At 37.2% G+C, this 15,659-nt stretch overlaps 2 protein-coding genes across 2 annotated transcripts in view; both read right to left on the minus strand.

Moving 5' to 3' along the window:
• Positions 1 to 15,659, minus strand: part of LOC140153215 (saccharopine dehydrogenase-like oxidoreductase) — a 73,958-nt gene that overhangs the window by 19,175 nt on the left and 39,124 nt on the right. The window lies entirely within an intron of this gene.
• On the minus strand, positions 6,070 to 8,402 carry LOC140153216 (uncharacterized). Its single transcript, XM_072175901.1, has 2 exons — positions 8,224 to 8,402; positions 6,070 to 7,979 (listed from the first exon to the last, which is right to left on the minus strand). Exon 2 carries the CDS (start codon positions 7,969 to 7,971, stop codon positions 7,144 to 7,146), a length of 828 nt encoding a protein of 275 aa, XP_072032002.1. The 5' UTR covers positions 7,972 to 7,979; positions 8,224 to 8,402; the 3' UTR covers positions 6,070 to 7,143.

The raw sequence follows: 15,659 nt of genomic DNA on the forward strand, positions 1-15,659 counted from the left end.
TTTATACCAAAGAGTCCTCACTTAAATCAACACAATCCGGGGCCAAGTCATATCTTCATATACACCAAGCTTTATTTTGACAAAAAAATGGCATATCTCAGCCTTTATGATCATTCAATACAAAGAACAAATCACATTCACACATTCAACACAAATTCAGGAATATAGCTGCTTATATGGGTTGTGTAACTTTTTATTTTTACATAAACTGCATAAACCCATTTTGATATGAAATGCCAGATTTACCAAAACGAGTGCACCAGATGTGCACGCCACATGCATTCTTAATGGTAACTAATGCCAACTATTAAAAGTGCAATAACCATATATTCCGGGAAATATCATTTCCTTGATGTTTCCCTAGTATTAGCACATGTACAAAAGCATGCCTGTATCATTAATGACTCAAATTTGATGCAATATGATTCCCTAGTATAAGCACATGTATAAAAGCATGTCTGTATTATTAACCCTAGAACTACGAAGGGGTACCAACAACCCTCCCCCTTTTTATTTGTAACAAAAAAAATGGGAAAAAAACGCACACATTTTCGCCCAAACAACCTAAGCTAATCATAGATCCATCCTTTGCGCCATTGTAGTGATAATATTTTTACCCCAGGACCTTACCCGGGGTAGGACCGAGGGAGCTTGGTGAGGCCCACCATTGGTTTCTACAGTAAAATCAATGATTTTCATTTGTGATGTGATGCAATATGCTCCAACCAGTCCAAAGGTGGCAAGAGTGAAATTGAGATATATGCAAAAATCAGAAGCAAAAACAGCAACAAAAATGAAAAAAAAAAAAAAATATGTAAAAAAATTGTCATCAGAAAAGGTCAACAATTTACAACAAAGTGTGGGTGCTAATCTGGGGTTATGATGACATGTTCCCCCATACTTTTGGGAAAATTAATCCATTTTTAGCTCTTGTCTGCCACTTTATTAACCCTAATATAATGCTGAAAGGGCTTTTGGTGCTTGGAAACAAAGGAATAAAGAGAGAAGATGAAGTTGTTTGTTTCCCTCAAGATTCAAACCAGAGACCCATAGGGTGCCAAGCACTATATCGGCAACTAATATAATGAAAGGCAGAGATAAAAAGACTAGTACGAGTTTGAAATTCTGACAACCAGACCAAAATGCCGTGATTAGCAGGTCTGCAACCAATCACAGTGCACCTTTGCCATGATGTCAAATGCGAACTAGTCTTTTTATCCCTGTCTTTCATTACAGCCACAGTATTTTGCCTGCCCAGCCAACGAAACCGTGGATATGACTTAGGGTGATTGCGTCATCACATCACATGGGATGTATGCATGCATGCACAGTGCCTTCTTGCTCTGTAAGATTTTGTAAGATGGAAAGAGCAGCAAAGAACTTTTTGTTATAAATATTTCTGATAAACAAAAGAACAAGAAATCTATCATGATCATGTACTTTATGCTATAATACACAGGACCATAGACAGGGAGGGAATGGCCATCAAATCCACCAAGGCTCAAATTTCCCTTTAAATCTGCCCAAAATACCTTCAAATCCATAAAATGCTATTCCAAATCACTAAAATTAGCCCATGCTCACTCAAAATTTCCTCAAAATCCTCCTGGAATGCACCCAATTTTGCGCAGTGCCTCAAAAGTCCTCTTTCTCAAAACACTTTTTTCAAAAATCCATCCCTCCCCCAAACAATTCTTGGCTATGGTTACTCCAAACAATCACACTAACATATACATTTACATCAGGTGCCTTTCAGACTGCACTATTCAACTTTGGTTACCATCCCAGATATTTTTGTTTATAATATTACTTTTGATGAGTCATAAATCCAAGCTGTTCCAAGTATGTAACAAGGCATAATGGGATGAGAGTTGCCTGTTGTAGAAAGTGCAAATAATCATCTATAGTTTGGATAGGACATTACATCACATCACATGGTTTAGAAAATGTAAAGTCACAATTTTATGAAAATCTCCCTTTCATCCACACCAGAAAACAATGTAGCATTCCTGCACAAAAGGAAGACTTAAATGTGTGTGTTGATAATGTTGGTGAAATCTGTGCCTTACCAATGTTATCGTGTGATAAAACTTAAGATTTGCATGTTGTTAAATTTGCAATTTAACCTCTATTTGCGAAATTCAAACCCTCAAAAAAATTACCACAGTACATCAATGTAGTTTCCATTGAAGGTTTGAATTAGGCCAATCGCACTGCGAAAATGCTGTTTAGAAGGTTGTTGAAAAGGTTGTTTAAAAAGCAGGTTGTTTTAGTGCCAGGCTTAAACAATATAAAAATACTAGGCGGTTACCCGTATTTGGCGGTTCTCGGCTGGGTGCGATTACCTGGCTGATGGCGGGCTGATGGTGACTGTACCCACCAAGTTTCATGCCCATCCGACAGTTTTTACTAATTTGACCTCATGTGACCCCTGGTGACCCCTAAATGACCTTCCCAAAATTTGGCTCTAAATGTTGACTGTACCCACCAAGTTTTATGCCCATATGACAGTATTTACTAATTTGACCTCAGCTGACCCCTGGATGACCTTGGATGACCCCGAAATAGCTTTTCCAAAAATTTGGCTCTAAATGGTGACTGTACCCACTAAGTTTCATGCCCATCCAACAGTTTTTAATAATTTGACCTCAGATGACCCCTGGTGACCTCGAAATGACCTTCCAAAAATTTGGCTCTAAATGTTGACTGTACCCACCAAGTTTCATGCCCATATGACAGTTTTTAGTTATTTGACCTCAGATGACCCCGGATGACCCCATATTGACCTTCAAAAAATTTGGCTCTAAATGTTGACTGTACCCACCAAGTTTCATGCCCATACTACAGTTTTAAGTTATTTGACCTCAGATGACCCCTGGGTGACCCCGGATGACCCCAAAATGACCTTCAAAAATTTGGCTCTAAATGCTTACTGTACCTACCAAGTATCATGCCCATATGACAGTTTTTGCTAATTTGACCTCAGATGACCCCTAGATGACCTTGGGTGACCTTGACCCACTAACCAATACAAACTTGTTCTGTATGGGGTCAAGCTGCACCCACCCACCAAGTTTGAGGAACGTATGCGACTCCTAGTCTCCGAGAAAATAGGCGGACAGACAGACAGACAGACAGACAGACAGAGGCACAGAGTCACAGACTACCAGTATTATTATATAGAAGCTTAAACACCTTTTTCTGTTTTTTAAGCATGTCACCTAAAATAAACAACCCTGGTTGTTGAAAAGTTTAAACAGTATTTTTGCAGTGTGGATTCAAAAATTTAAATCTAAGTCAAGGAAATCTTATAGATCACTTTTTAACTATACCTTTATGATTACATATCATAATATCAACAGTCTAGAGCAATGCAAACTTCAGGTAGACACAAAGAAAATGTTACATTATAAGTTTCTTGAGACAAATAACATGAATAAGGCCAATCATTCATATGTCATGACAGTTGTGCCACTGAAGTTTTAATAATCCAGTAAAATTATTTTTTAGATTTCTTTTCAGCTCTATATGAAGTGCTCTATAAAACAGTGCTAGCTAACATTTACCACCAAGTTGTTGCTGCTAATAAAATAAGGTTTACTTAAAATCTTAACTTGCATCTAAAGTTGTGACAGTAGAATGTTGCATAAAATTGTTAACAACAAGTGCCAAGTACAATCACTCATCTCAGACACGATGTTTATGACTCAATTCATTTACTTGTATCCTTTGCCGGGATCCTTTGCTGCCAAGTAATATAATTGTGATGTAGGTCAACTCAACTTGTTGGTGAGGGGTGTGAACAAATGGACTATTCCAATTGAAATACATATACCCCCTATGGATGACATGATCTTCATCTCCTACACAGGACAGGGAGTGCAGATTTCAAATAGAGTCACCCATTCAGGTAACTACATTTGAAATTCACACTACCTGTGTTGAAGATTAAGGTCATGTCATCCATACAAACAAGATTTGTACACATAGGGGGTGTATGGATTTCATCTGGAATAGCGCAATCGGAGTAGGTTCTCTTTGGGTCTTATCTCTATGGTCCTGTCACAATTCTTTCATATTTGTTGCGCCAGTGCAAGCATGAAATAATTTATAGAGTAGGTTCCTGATTGGATGAGTGAATTAGGTCATGAAATATTGATGTTTCATTGGCTAAAACAAGAACATATGCCCACATGATACAGGATGTGGTTGCATGTCAGCCAATGTGGAAGATGTGTGACACAAGTCAATTTACTTACAGCAGCTAATAATATAACAGTTTTATGCTGATTCATATAGGGTCAGTCCATGTCGAAACAGATTGAGTGTACACCCACCCTCTTGGATTTTGCTCTCCTTTGGCTCAGGGGTACCTTTCATGGATCCCTAGGTGAGGTCACAAGAAAAAATTCAAATTCCATTTTGTTTGCGAATGGCGGGCAATCAAAGTTTGGCGACCTCGACCAAAATTGTGAATTTAAGGGGTCCAAATGACAAAGTGCTCTCTTTGAGGGGCACTTTCTTCTTAATTGAATCAGTTGTGATCCTCTTTTGAATGTGGTCACTCACTGGCTGTGTCTGAAATACCTAATGCCAAAAAAGATAGATTTGAATTTCGTTGGGATTTCAGAGGGGGTCAAAATCAGCACTTCGTGCTGTTCAATCAAATTATCTTGATTTTGAAGGACCCATGATAATGTCACAGTGCACTTATAGGTCCTAATTATGTTCAGAATGGATTAACCATATGCCAATGTCTATGAGCAATTAAAAAAAGAGAAATTTCTAGACCCTACAGAATTTTAGGCCACCCTAAAGTGGTTCAGCCACAAATGGCACTTAAAGTCGGCAAATTTTGACCCCTAATAACTTTAGGTGTACACCAGATATGAATTTCTAGTCTTTTGTATCTGAAAGAATGTAGTTTAATGTTACTAGGAACATAAGATTTGTTTTGTATTTTTTGTGTTTTAGTATTAAGTTGACGCTTTCAAAAATAGTCATTTTTGCCTAACATACCATGCATACAGGATACGGTACAAAATGCCAATTTTAGTATGATATTTTTTATATTTTTGATCACTTTATAGCCATTTGTATTATTTATCCTGATATTTCAAGTTGCTCTTGAGTCAAGTAATAAGAAAAACTACTTTCTAATCCTCTGTATGGATTTTTAAGTGGGTCAAAAATGCACTTCCTGGCAACGATGCACATGCAAAGTAAAGGTTATGGGAGTCAAATTTTCAGAATGCTCCCAATTATGTCAAGTAATATATCAAATTACTCAGTATGGTCATGAGGATTCCAAAATGTATAGTTTGTTATGTGTCAGACCTTTCAGGAGGGCGCTATGACGAAAAATGTTCATAGGTCAACGACCTTTTTGAAAGTATCAAAACACAAAAAATACAAAACAAATCTTATGTTCCAAGTAACATTAGACTACATTCTTTCAGATGCAAAAGACTAGAAATTCATATCTGGTGTACACCTAAAGTTATTAGGTGTCAAAATTTGCCGATTTTAAGCGCCATTTGTGGCTGAACCACTTTAGGGGGCCTAAAATTCTGTAGGGGTCTAGAAATTTCTCTTTTTGAATTGCTCATAGACATTGGCACATGGTTAATCCATTCTGAACATAATTAGGACCTATAAGTGCACTGTGGCATTATCATGGGTCCTTCAAAATCAAAGATAATTTGATTGAACAGTATGAAGTGCTGATTTTGACCCCCTGAAATCCCAACGAAATTCAAATCAATCTTTTTTGGCATTAGGCATTTCAGACACAGCCAGTGAGTGACCACATTCAAAAAGAGGGTCACAACTGATTTAATTAAGAAGAAAATGCCTCTCAAAGAGAGCGCTTTGTCATTTTGACACCTTAAATTCCCAATTTTGGTCAAGGTCGCCAAACTTAGATGGCCCGCCATTCGAAACGAAATTGAATTTGAATTTTTTCTTGTGATCTCACCTAGGGGTCCATGAAAGGTTCTTTTGAGCCAAAGGAGAGCATAATCCAAGAGGGTGGGTGTACACTCAGTCTGTTTTGACATGGACTGACCCTATAGTTCAATAAAATCATAAGTTTAATAGCTGCCTCATGTTGTATTCCTTAATACAGCATGATAAAATTGCATATGTTTTATCTTGTAACTAAGAGATGGTACTCTGTGAGACAGTATACCATTTTCACCCTGATGTGGCAGTGACGTCAACACGTTGAACTGAGCAGCTGTTTCGCTTGTGCATCTATGCAGCATCTGTAAATGTGTGCATGTGTACACCGGTGATTTGAGCAAATGCTAGCCATTTGAGGCTGCGCCCAATCAAATGCGCACTGACGTCAGTGCCACATCACGGTGAACAATGGTACAGATACCATTTTAAGAGCCACTACCAAAAGAGTCTTGTTTTGGTAATAATGAAAGTAAACTTAAAACTTCTAAAGGAACAAAATGCTAGCTATTGCCAATCCACAATTTCTTGCATGTAAATCGATATATCAATGATTCTTAGCCAGGCACTCTGTTCAGAGACACTATGGACCACAATGGCCTCATCCCAATGGCGTAGTTCAATAACCTCAATGAAACAATCATAGTGCAAAATTTGACCTCAAGTTGCAGAGTATGAGTTTTTGTTCCCAAATTGTGAAAGGTCATTCAATGAGTGTGCAAATGTATTGGGGTTAAAGAACTGTGCCCTGATAGATGAGCATATTGTGGATCCTAGTGAGAGTGAATCACAGAAATTCAAATGAGAGTAGTAGACACTGGAGTAGACATACATCATTATGTTGTGTCATAATGAAGTGAACCATTTTGCCACAGTGTTATATCACTATGGACCACAATGGTCTCATCCCAAGTTCAATAACCTCAATTAAACAATCATAGTGCAAAATTTGACCTCAAGTTGCAGAGTTTGAGTTTTAATACCAAAATTTTCAAAGGACATTTTAATGTACAAATGTATTGATGTTAAAGAACTGTGCCCCTGGATAGATGAGCATGTTGTCGATGTTGCTGTAAACCAATGCTGTAAACCGTAAAGCAATGTCCTGGCAAAAGTATCTATTCCAAATCATTCAATCATAGAAAATTTGTTGAACCCATTCCAAGCACTCACATAACCACCTTACAGTTCATGAAGTAAGAATGCAGAGAAAGAAGTAAACTTATATGATTCTGAGTAAACTCTGCCTCTGTGACTGAATTTCATCCAGACTTGATCCCCACTCTGCAGTTGTAACACAGCCATAGCAGTGGCCTGGTCAATGTTGTTGTTGGTATTCCTTGTGTATGTACCTACTACCACAGTCCCATCCTTGACCAGGGAGACTCCAGCCGATCCAGAAAAAATCATTGCTGTGAATGAGAAAACGTAAACACCAGGTACTTCACATGTAAACTTTCCTTGTTCAAGATTAAAGTCATCACCGATATTTGTAGTTGCTTCTTCGAATGTGACGATATCACCTACTACACCCTCTTGTGGTGAAGTTTTCACAACAGTAAATGAAGAATGTCTCGTTGACCCAGCCTCGCCATTTTGACCTTTCAACCCTGGATTTCCTTGGGCCCCAACTGGACCGGGTTCCCCTTTTAATCCGGAAGGGCCCCTTGCTCCAATGGGGCCGCTTGATCCGGGGGGCCCCTGTGGCCCTAATTTTCCAGGTACCGATCGTGGACCGGTTAATCCAATTTCCCCTGGTTGGCCCGGTTCGCCGACTGGTCCAGAGGGGCCCTGAGGGCCGGGGTTTCCGGGTGTGCCGCTGTCGCCCCTAGGGCCGGGAGGGCCAGGTAAGCCATTGTTTCCTGCTTGGCCTGGTACACCGGGCACGCCCGGTACCCCAGCAATAGCATGACACTGGTTAGATGGAGTAGGCTCTGGTGGATCAAAAGCTACTGCTGCCAATGTACCCAATGGGAGAACAAGGAGTAGGAGTGATGATGCCAACTTCATTTCTGCACCTGAAATGAGATGTGAACAAATTAAGCAAAGTGTGATAAATGCTTACACTTACCAATTAGCTAATAAGTACTTCTGACTTAACAGTATTTTGCTTATGCACAGTGTGTACATAAAGTCATGTTCGGATGATGTCGGGTAATGAAACAATGCCGTATCATTGGCTTATCATGCATTAGAAGTGACAAGAAAGATGAACTGAATTCTACATAACAATACAATATGAACAACAAAAATTCAACATACCTTTGTAATTCAAATCCACAAGAACACTACACCACTGTTGCTAAGTCTGGCCCTTAAAGTAACTGTGTTGGAACTTCCTCAACAGCAAAGTACAAATTTGCGATCAACTTAAAATGATGAGAAATAATGTCTCATAGTTCCTGGTATCAAAAGTGCACCCCTTTATCTTGGCCACCCAGTCTACTCTGTCTGTATTATTCATGGTAAACTTGATATGATAGAAACTATTGTTTATAATATAAATTGATTTATCACTTGGCAAGTTACTAGAATTTGTTGGCACAGACTTCGAGATTCATATTATACACCTGACAATGTGTCATTTTGGTACAATTCTTGGTTTTAGTCCTTAAGTAGCAATATCTTCTAGAAACAGCTTTTTAAATTTTTCTTTCCTATTCACAGTAGCAGAGGCTCCGGATGATTTTGAATATTGGAGGGCCCAAAATGTCTGGCCTGCTCTGAGGCACGAAACGCTGAAGGGGTGGGTGCAGGAGGGGGTATCCACCTCCCATTTGGAAGTGCAGAAACTTTACAGAAATTTACCTTAAAATTATTAATTTGATCCTAAAATCATGAATTTTCTCTAAAATTATGAATTTTACCTCAGAATATTGGGGATCCCTAGGGTAGTTAGGCCCCCTCACCAAAATCATTGGAGGGCCAGGCCCCCCTGGTTCCGGAGCCACCCTGATCCTGGCATAACTCAAATAATACCAACCAGACCAGTCCCGAACAAATTGGTACAATCCCATCCAATTCGGACCTTATTTGTTTTCTTTCGAACACCGGAACGGCTGATCCGAACTTCGGCAAACCTCATCCTGATCCGTTCTAGCCTTTCCAGATCCAATGCGGTCAATTTTATTTGAAAACCAAGAATGACGACCAAACATGCATTATATTGTACACTTGTAAAGTGCACCATCAATATACTGTGTGTGTAGTGTTTTAAGTGTCTGCTAATCATAGTATTCTCACTCAGTTCTCACATCATGGATGAAAATGTTTATGTTTGTATAGCTTATAAATAATATTATAATTAAAGAAATGAAGCTCAGACAAACTGGCATTATAATAAAGGAGAGAAAAAATCAGAACCATTCGGATTTTTTCTCTCCTTAATTGAAAGCTGAAGTACTTTGGCCATATTGTTAGGAAACATGGAGGTGTAGAAAAACAGATTTTGCAAGGGGCCATGGAAGGCAAACGAGGAAGAGGACATCCACCAACATCTTGGACTAATGACGTGAAGCTGGTTTCTAACCAGGGAATGCAAGGTGCAACACACTTGGCATCGGATCGAGTGAGATGGCGTACTCTTGTGAAGACCACAGCAGCGCTACACAGCGCCACCTGACACAGAGAGAGAATTATAACTAGCGGGTACTCGCGCTTCGCGCGGGCCCCCACTAGATGAGTAAATGGGAGCGGTTAGTATAAACGATGGAAATGGTAATCATGGCAATTGGTATCGCTTTTAACAGCTCAATTATTACGCGGTTAGTGGTGTGGTAGGCCTACCATTTGTTGCCTCTACTTTGCAAACGACTTCCTTAGCATAAAATCTTTTGCGGACTTTTTATACCAAACACCCTTTTTACTTATTTTTTCTTTGCCTTTCCCTTTTTCTTTCAGTTTATCTCTCTCTCTTTCCTGCGTTCCATTTCTCTTTCTTTTTCTTGCTTGTTCACTTTCTTTCTCTCTCTTTCTTTCTGTCTGTCTATTTTTTCTTTGTCTTTCCCTTTCTTTCTTTTCGTTTATCTCTCCCTTTCTCTTTCTTGCTTTCCCGTTGTTTCTCTTTCTTTCTTTCTTTCCCTCTTTCCTTCCCTCCTTCCTTCCTTCCCTCCTTCCTTCCTTTTTTCCTTCCTTCCTTCCTTCTTTCTTTACATAGGCATAAATCCCGGGGTGAGTAATAAATTCCTCAATATTTTGATAAGGGGCATGGTCTACTGAATCACCTCCATGTTGACGCATGTATGTTCTTTCTTTTGTTCGTTCTTTCTTTTTTATATTTGTTTCTGTTGCATCAAGTTGGCCTATAGCAACATTGGGTTTCAAGAATGTTGAGTTACATAGGCGTAAATTCCGGTGGATGCTGGCTTCACTGTAGGCCTATTGCAAGAAATTGATTTAAACGGACCCATCCCCCATGTCAAAAGAAATCTACGCCATTGTTAATGTTGCCAAAAGATGCCGGATTCACTATTAATATGCCTACTTCAAGAAATGTTTTCATCCCTCCCCCCAATGTCAAAAAGAAATATACGCCATTGTTGAGATATTATAGCGGTTGCGGTTAGGTACCATGCTAATAATGCCCCACACTCCCCATCGAAATTCATCACAACATGACAAACGAATAAACTGAAATTACTTTCCATATATGCCTAGGCCTACCTAAATTTTAAATCTTCGGAAAGTCATCACAAAAGAAGTCAGTTCCGAAGGTTATCATAAATGAATGCAGTTGATTTATTACCGTATACAGTTGCGGTTACCGTGCTAATAATGCCCACTCTCCATCGAAAGTCACCACAAACGGTACCCCGGTCGTCTTGAACATGCGCGTATAGTATACGCGTATTAAAGCTTATCCGTAGCAACCATAGCAACGATAAGCAACGCGTTGGTGGATACATGAAACAAATCCAAATAATTATTTGTTTTTATTAATTTATCTAGGCCTATCTATCTATGCATTTACAACTAATCTGGAAATGCTAGAACTTATTTAATCATCTATTTATTAATTTATAATTTATCTATAATCTCTGAGATGATACCGATGAATCAATCCCAAAATTATTGATTATCGGCAAGTTCCTCTTCAAAGCATCGATCAGTTCCTCTTCAAAGTATCGATTATCGGCAAGTTCCTCTTTAATAGTATAGATGCCAGTTTGTCTGAGCTTCATTTCTTTAATTATTATATATTTCTCAGGCATGTATCCTCTGGATCCTCGGATTTAATATTTAATGTCTCATATTGACTGATGTCCTGCTAGGGCACAGCAGATAGGCCGCCCTCTCTATTTATAAATAATATTATAATAATATTATATTTATAATTTGTTTGCTGATCCCAACCTGGACTGGAAGAAAGAACCCCAGTCTATCTCAAATCAGCGCAACCTGTTTATACTCCCTGATCCATCCCGACTCATAAATTTTGAAATTTAAAAAATCAAGATTCACTGACAGTCTGGATCTGTCCACATCGGGTCAGGATATTTTGGATTTACGGGTTGCCCAACAGGTATGGTATACTGATACCTCCGGGGATAGCTCTTACAACATATGCCCTGTGAAATTAAATGCTTGTAAATTATGGAATTCACATCACTTGTGTTCTGAAACTCTGGACTTTACTTTTGATAAAGGATCAGACTATAACATAACAGTCATATTATCACACATTGTACAAATAATAATTAATATTCATAATAAATTTCCCATGTCAACGTACATAATAAAATACATATACATGTAAGTCCTATAAATAGACTAAATTTCCTTGCTCACGCTGATATTGAAGTGTTACTTCTTCAGGTTTCCACTGAAATTTCCAATCCAACCACTGACTATTTGATATTCTACACATAATTTTGAGGAATAAGGTGTAACAGGTAAGACAAGCACAAAATCTGCAAATAAATTTTACAAATAACCAATATCTTTTGAAGATTGAGCTTTGTTTGGAAAACTTTACACATTCTTGTGGGTGACAGTCTGCTATCTCCAAGGTTTGCTATCACTAACGTATAATCCAAAGGGGATAAAATGTTCACTACTTCTAATACACAAAAGGTTCAATTTACATTTAAAAAAAACCTGTCAGCTACTTCTAAGGTTCACTATTTAAATAAGAATAAGGTTTGCTAGTTCTACGGTTTGATATCACTAATTCTATATAAGGTTCACTAATTCTAATGGTTTGATATCTATCTCACTAACTTTAAAAAGGTTTGATATCACTAGTTTCAAATAAGGTATGCTATCACTAATTCTATTTATGGTTCACTATGTTTAATTTTAAGTAAGGTTCACTATCATTTACATAATTACTGTCTTCAGTAGATAATAATGCCATATTTACTGTGTTCAACTCATTCTAGCCTTATTTGAAACCTTAAATATAGTGAATCTTACTTGAAATTAGAGACAGCAAAACTTATTTAAATGAGAGTGATCAGGAGATAACGAACCTTATTTGAAATTAGAGATACTGCAACATATTTGAATTGAAATTAGAGATAGCAAATCTTACTTAAAATTAGAGACAGCAAACCTTACTTGAAATTTAAGATAGCAAACCTTACCTGAAATTAGTGATAGCGAGCCTTAGAGATATCAAACCTTAGGCATAGCGGTCCCATAGAGATATACAACCAGCAGCTTCCAATGCCCCCGTAAAGACACTAACTAAATCAGAAAATCTAAAATTTCACCAAAAGTCACATTCTTATACCAAGTGCTATGTGCTAATGCACTCAACAAGTGATAAGACTGAGAGCAATCTAATAATGATATAACTTTTTATAGTAAACAACTACAAATGACTATAATTCACCAACAGCAAAAATCTGATTGCTTTGTATGCTGCGAATTCTCACATATTCATGAGGGCAGAATATGGCAGATCGTTTGATCATGTGTGTCTAAAAAATCATGCCAGTGTTGTATACTGGTGTTAGTGTTACTCTTGCCATTCTACATGTTCTAAAGTTGTTTGCTTGCAGCTGGTCTGCTATTTTTATGCATAGTATTGTTTGTATAATTCTTAAGTTAAAATCATATATTGTAAATTAAGTTTGGTAGTTTTTAAATATGTAAAGCGCATTGAGGAATCTGAGATTCACAATGCGCTATATAAATGCTGTTTTATTATTATTATTATTATTATTATTACTTTGCATTATGTGATAAAGCATTGCATGTCATTGCATTTAAGCGAAATTTATGTGCGCAGCAGTTTTGTCTCTTGTACTTCATGGAATGATTGGCCCTTATTAACATGTGATGCTGGGACTTAGGCGGTTGTTAAGATAATTTGCATAAATGCTAGTTAATTATGCAAATATGCAAATTATGCTTTACTATATAACACATTAGAACATAAATTATTAGAAACACTTTGACCAGGTTTCAGAACAAAAGTATGCAAAATAAAAGTAACATGAACATTTATGCATTGATTTTTTAAATTTTAGCAAAATATTAGCAAAAATTACATATTAATTAGCCTCTACAGTCCTTTTAGCTCATTAACTATATTGATTATTGATGGAAACCGTATGACCAATTTGCTTCAAACAAAAGGCATATTGATCAGTGTATCAATCAATCAATCAATCAATCAATTTTATTTATCCATTCATCAAGCAACAAGCAACAATATTCATCAAGCTACAATATACAATGAATTGTACAATTATGAAAATTATAAATATAAATATACACAGTATACATTGAAAAAGGTAAATATCAATGAAAAACTTACATGGGCAAGATGATGGATGAGGACACTGCTAAACGCAGAACGTGAGGTGCAGTGCCCTCGACCTAAAGTTACAACTGGAAACAAAGAACTACAAATAATAATAAATTATACAAGGTAAAAATTCAGAGTGGTACAAACTTACAAAAATCATGCACTCAGCATAATGTCCAAAATAGTGAAAAGCAAAAAGTTAAAGCCAAAATGCTGCAAGTGGAAATGTAGAAATAGTGGGCCTATAATAGGCCCTATACTGAATAATGTACCAAAAAATGAGGGTGCCGACAACAAAATATGCTTACATGATAGCAAAATACGAGAGACCCAAATGAATAGTAGTAAATTGTGAAACATGATGGGAAATTACGAATCACTTGGCATATATTTTCCAAGAAGATATTTTTTCATGTGCTGTTTGAAAACAGCAACCGAGGGTGCATTTTTCAGAGTTGATGGTAAATTATTCCAAAGTAATGCACCTTGGATTCTAATGGTGTTATATGCAAGGCACGTGTTGGTTTGATCAATATGGATATCACCTGCATGACGAGTGTTATAATTATGCACATCACTGTTAACAATAAAGTAATTATGATCAAGTAGGTCATTGGGAAGGAGACCATGATAAAATTGATACATAAAAATCACAAGTTGGAGAATGTACAAATCATGTATTTTTAATGTTTTCAGTGATGAAAAAAGTGGGTCAGAATGTGCTAACCAGAGCGAGTTAGTGCAGGTTCTGACAAGCTTCTTTTGCAACAGGAGAACAGAGTCACGGTGAGAATTGTTCTTATCAGACAAGATAATGGCACAATAGTTTAGGTAAGGATAAACCAAAGAGTTATACAGGGTTGGTAATGACTCAATTGGGTGAAATTGCCGAACTTTTCTGATGATGCCATTATATTTAGAGATGATGTTACAAACGTGAGTGGTGTGGGACTTCCAACTTAAATTATTATCAATTAGGATTAGGATTAAGAATTTAGTAGTGTTTACTTGACCTAATTGTTTGTTATCAATATCATCTTTGATCTCAATGTTAGGATTTGGATTATATTTATTTTTAAATATCATGTAATTAGTTTTACTTACATTTAGTGACAGCTTGTTTAATTTAAACCAATTGGAAATTATTTCAAGATCTTTATTTAGTAAAGTTTCAAGGCTAGTAGGATCTTTATTGGTACAAATTATATTAGTATCGTCTGCAAAAGTATAAATTTAAGTGTAGAAGAGCAGTTGGGCAGATCATTTATGTAAAGGAGGAAAAGTAAAGGACCCAGGATCGAACCCTGAGGAACTCCACAATGGATGGTATTAGTGGGGATTTTTCCCATTGAAAACAACAAATTGTTGTCTGTCCTTTAAATAGTTTTTAATCCACAAATTGGAAGTTCCTCTAATGCCACAGTGGTAAAGTTTTTGAAGGAGAATGGAATGGTCAAGGGTGTCGAAAGCCTTGCTTAAATCAAGAAGATACCAACTGTGCATAGTTTCTTGTCAATTGCAGTGGTTATAGTGTCATACAGGTTATCAATGGCCATGTAGGTGGAATGGTTTTTGCGAAAGCCAAATTGGTTTGGACTGAGAATTTTGTGCTTAGTAATAAAGTCAAGGATCCGGTTATAAATGATCTTTTCAAGCAATTTTGAAATAGATGGCAAGATAGAAATAGGACGATAATTGGTAAACGTATGTTTGTCACCAGATTTAAAAACCGGATTCACTTTGGCCGTTTTCAATTTTGATGGAACAATACCTGTTGACAAGGAGCTATTAAAAATTTTCGGGGATGATCTGCTTAAGAAGGTTTGAGCTGACGCCATCAATACCGCAACTGGTGCTGGTCTTAAGGGAATGCGTAATTTCTAGAACTTCCTGGGTAGAACAAGGTGATAGAAAAAGGGAGGTCAACGGGGACTTAGCACTC

This window comes from Amphiura filiformis, chromosome 5, assembly GCF_039555335.1.
Source record: "Amphiura filiformis chromosome 5, Afil_fr2py, whole genome shotgun sequence".
NCBI lineage: Eukaryota > Metazoa > Echinodermata > Ophiuroidea > Amphilepidida > Amphiuridae > Amphiura > Amphiura filiformis.

Bases quoted from the DNA above. Each gene is read 5' to 3' on its own strand.
- LOC140153216 (XM_072175901.1), bottom strand. From the start codon at position 7,971: ATGAAGTTGGCATCATCACTCCTACTCCTTGTTCTCCCATTGGGTACA.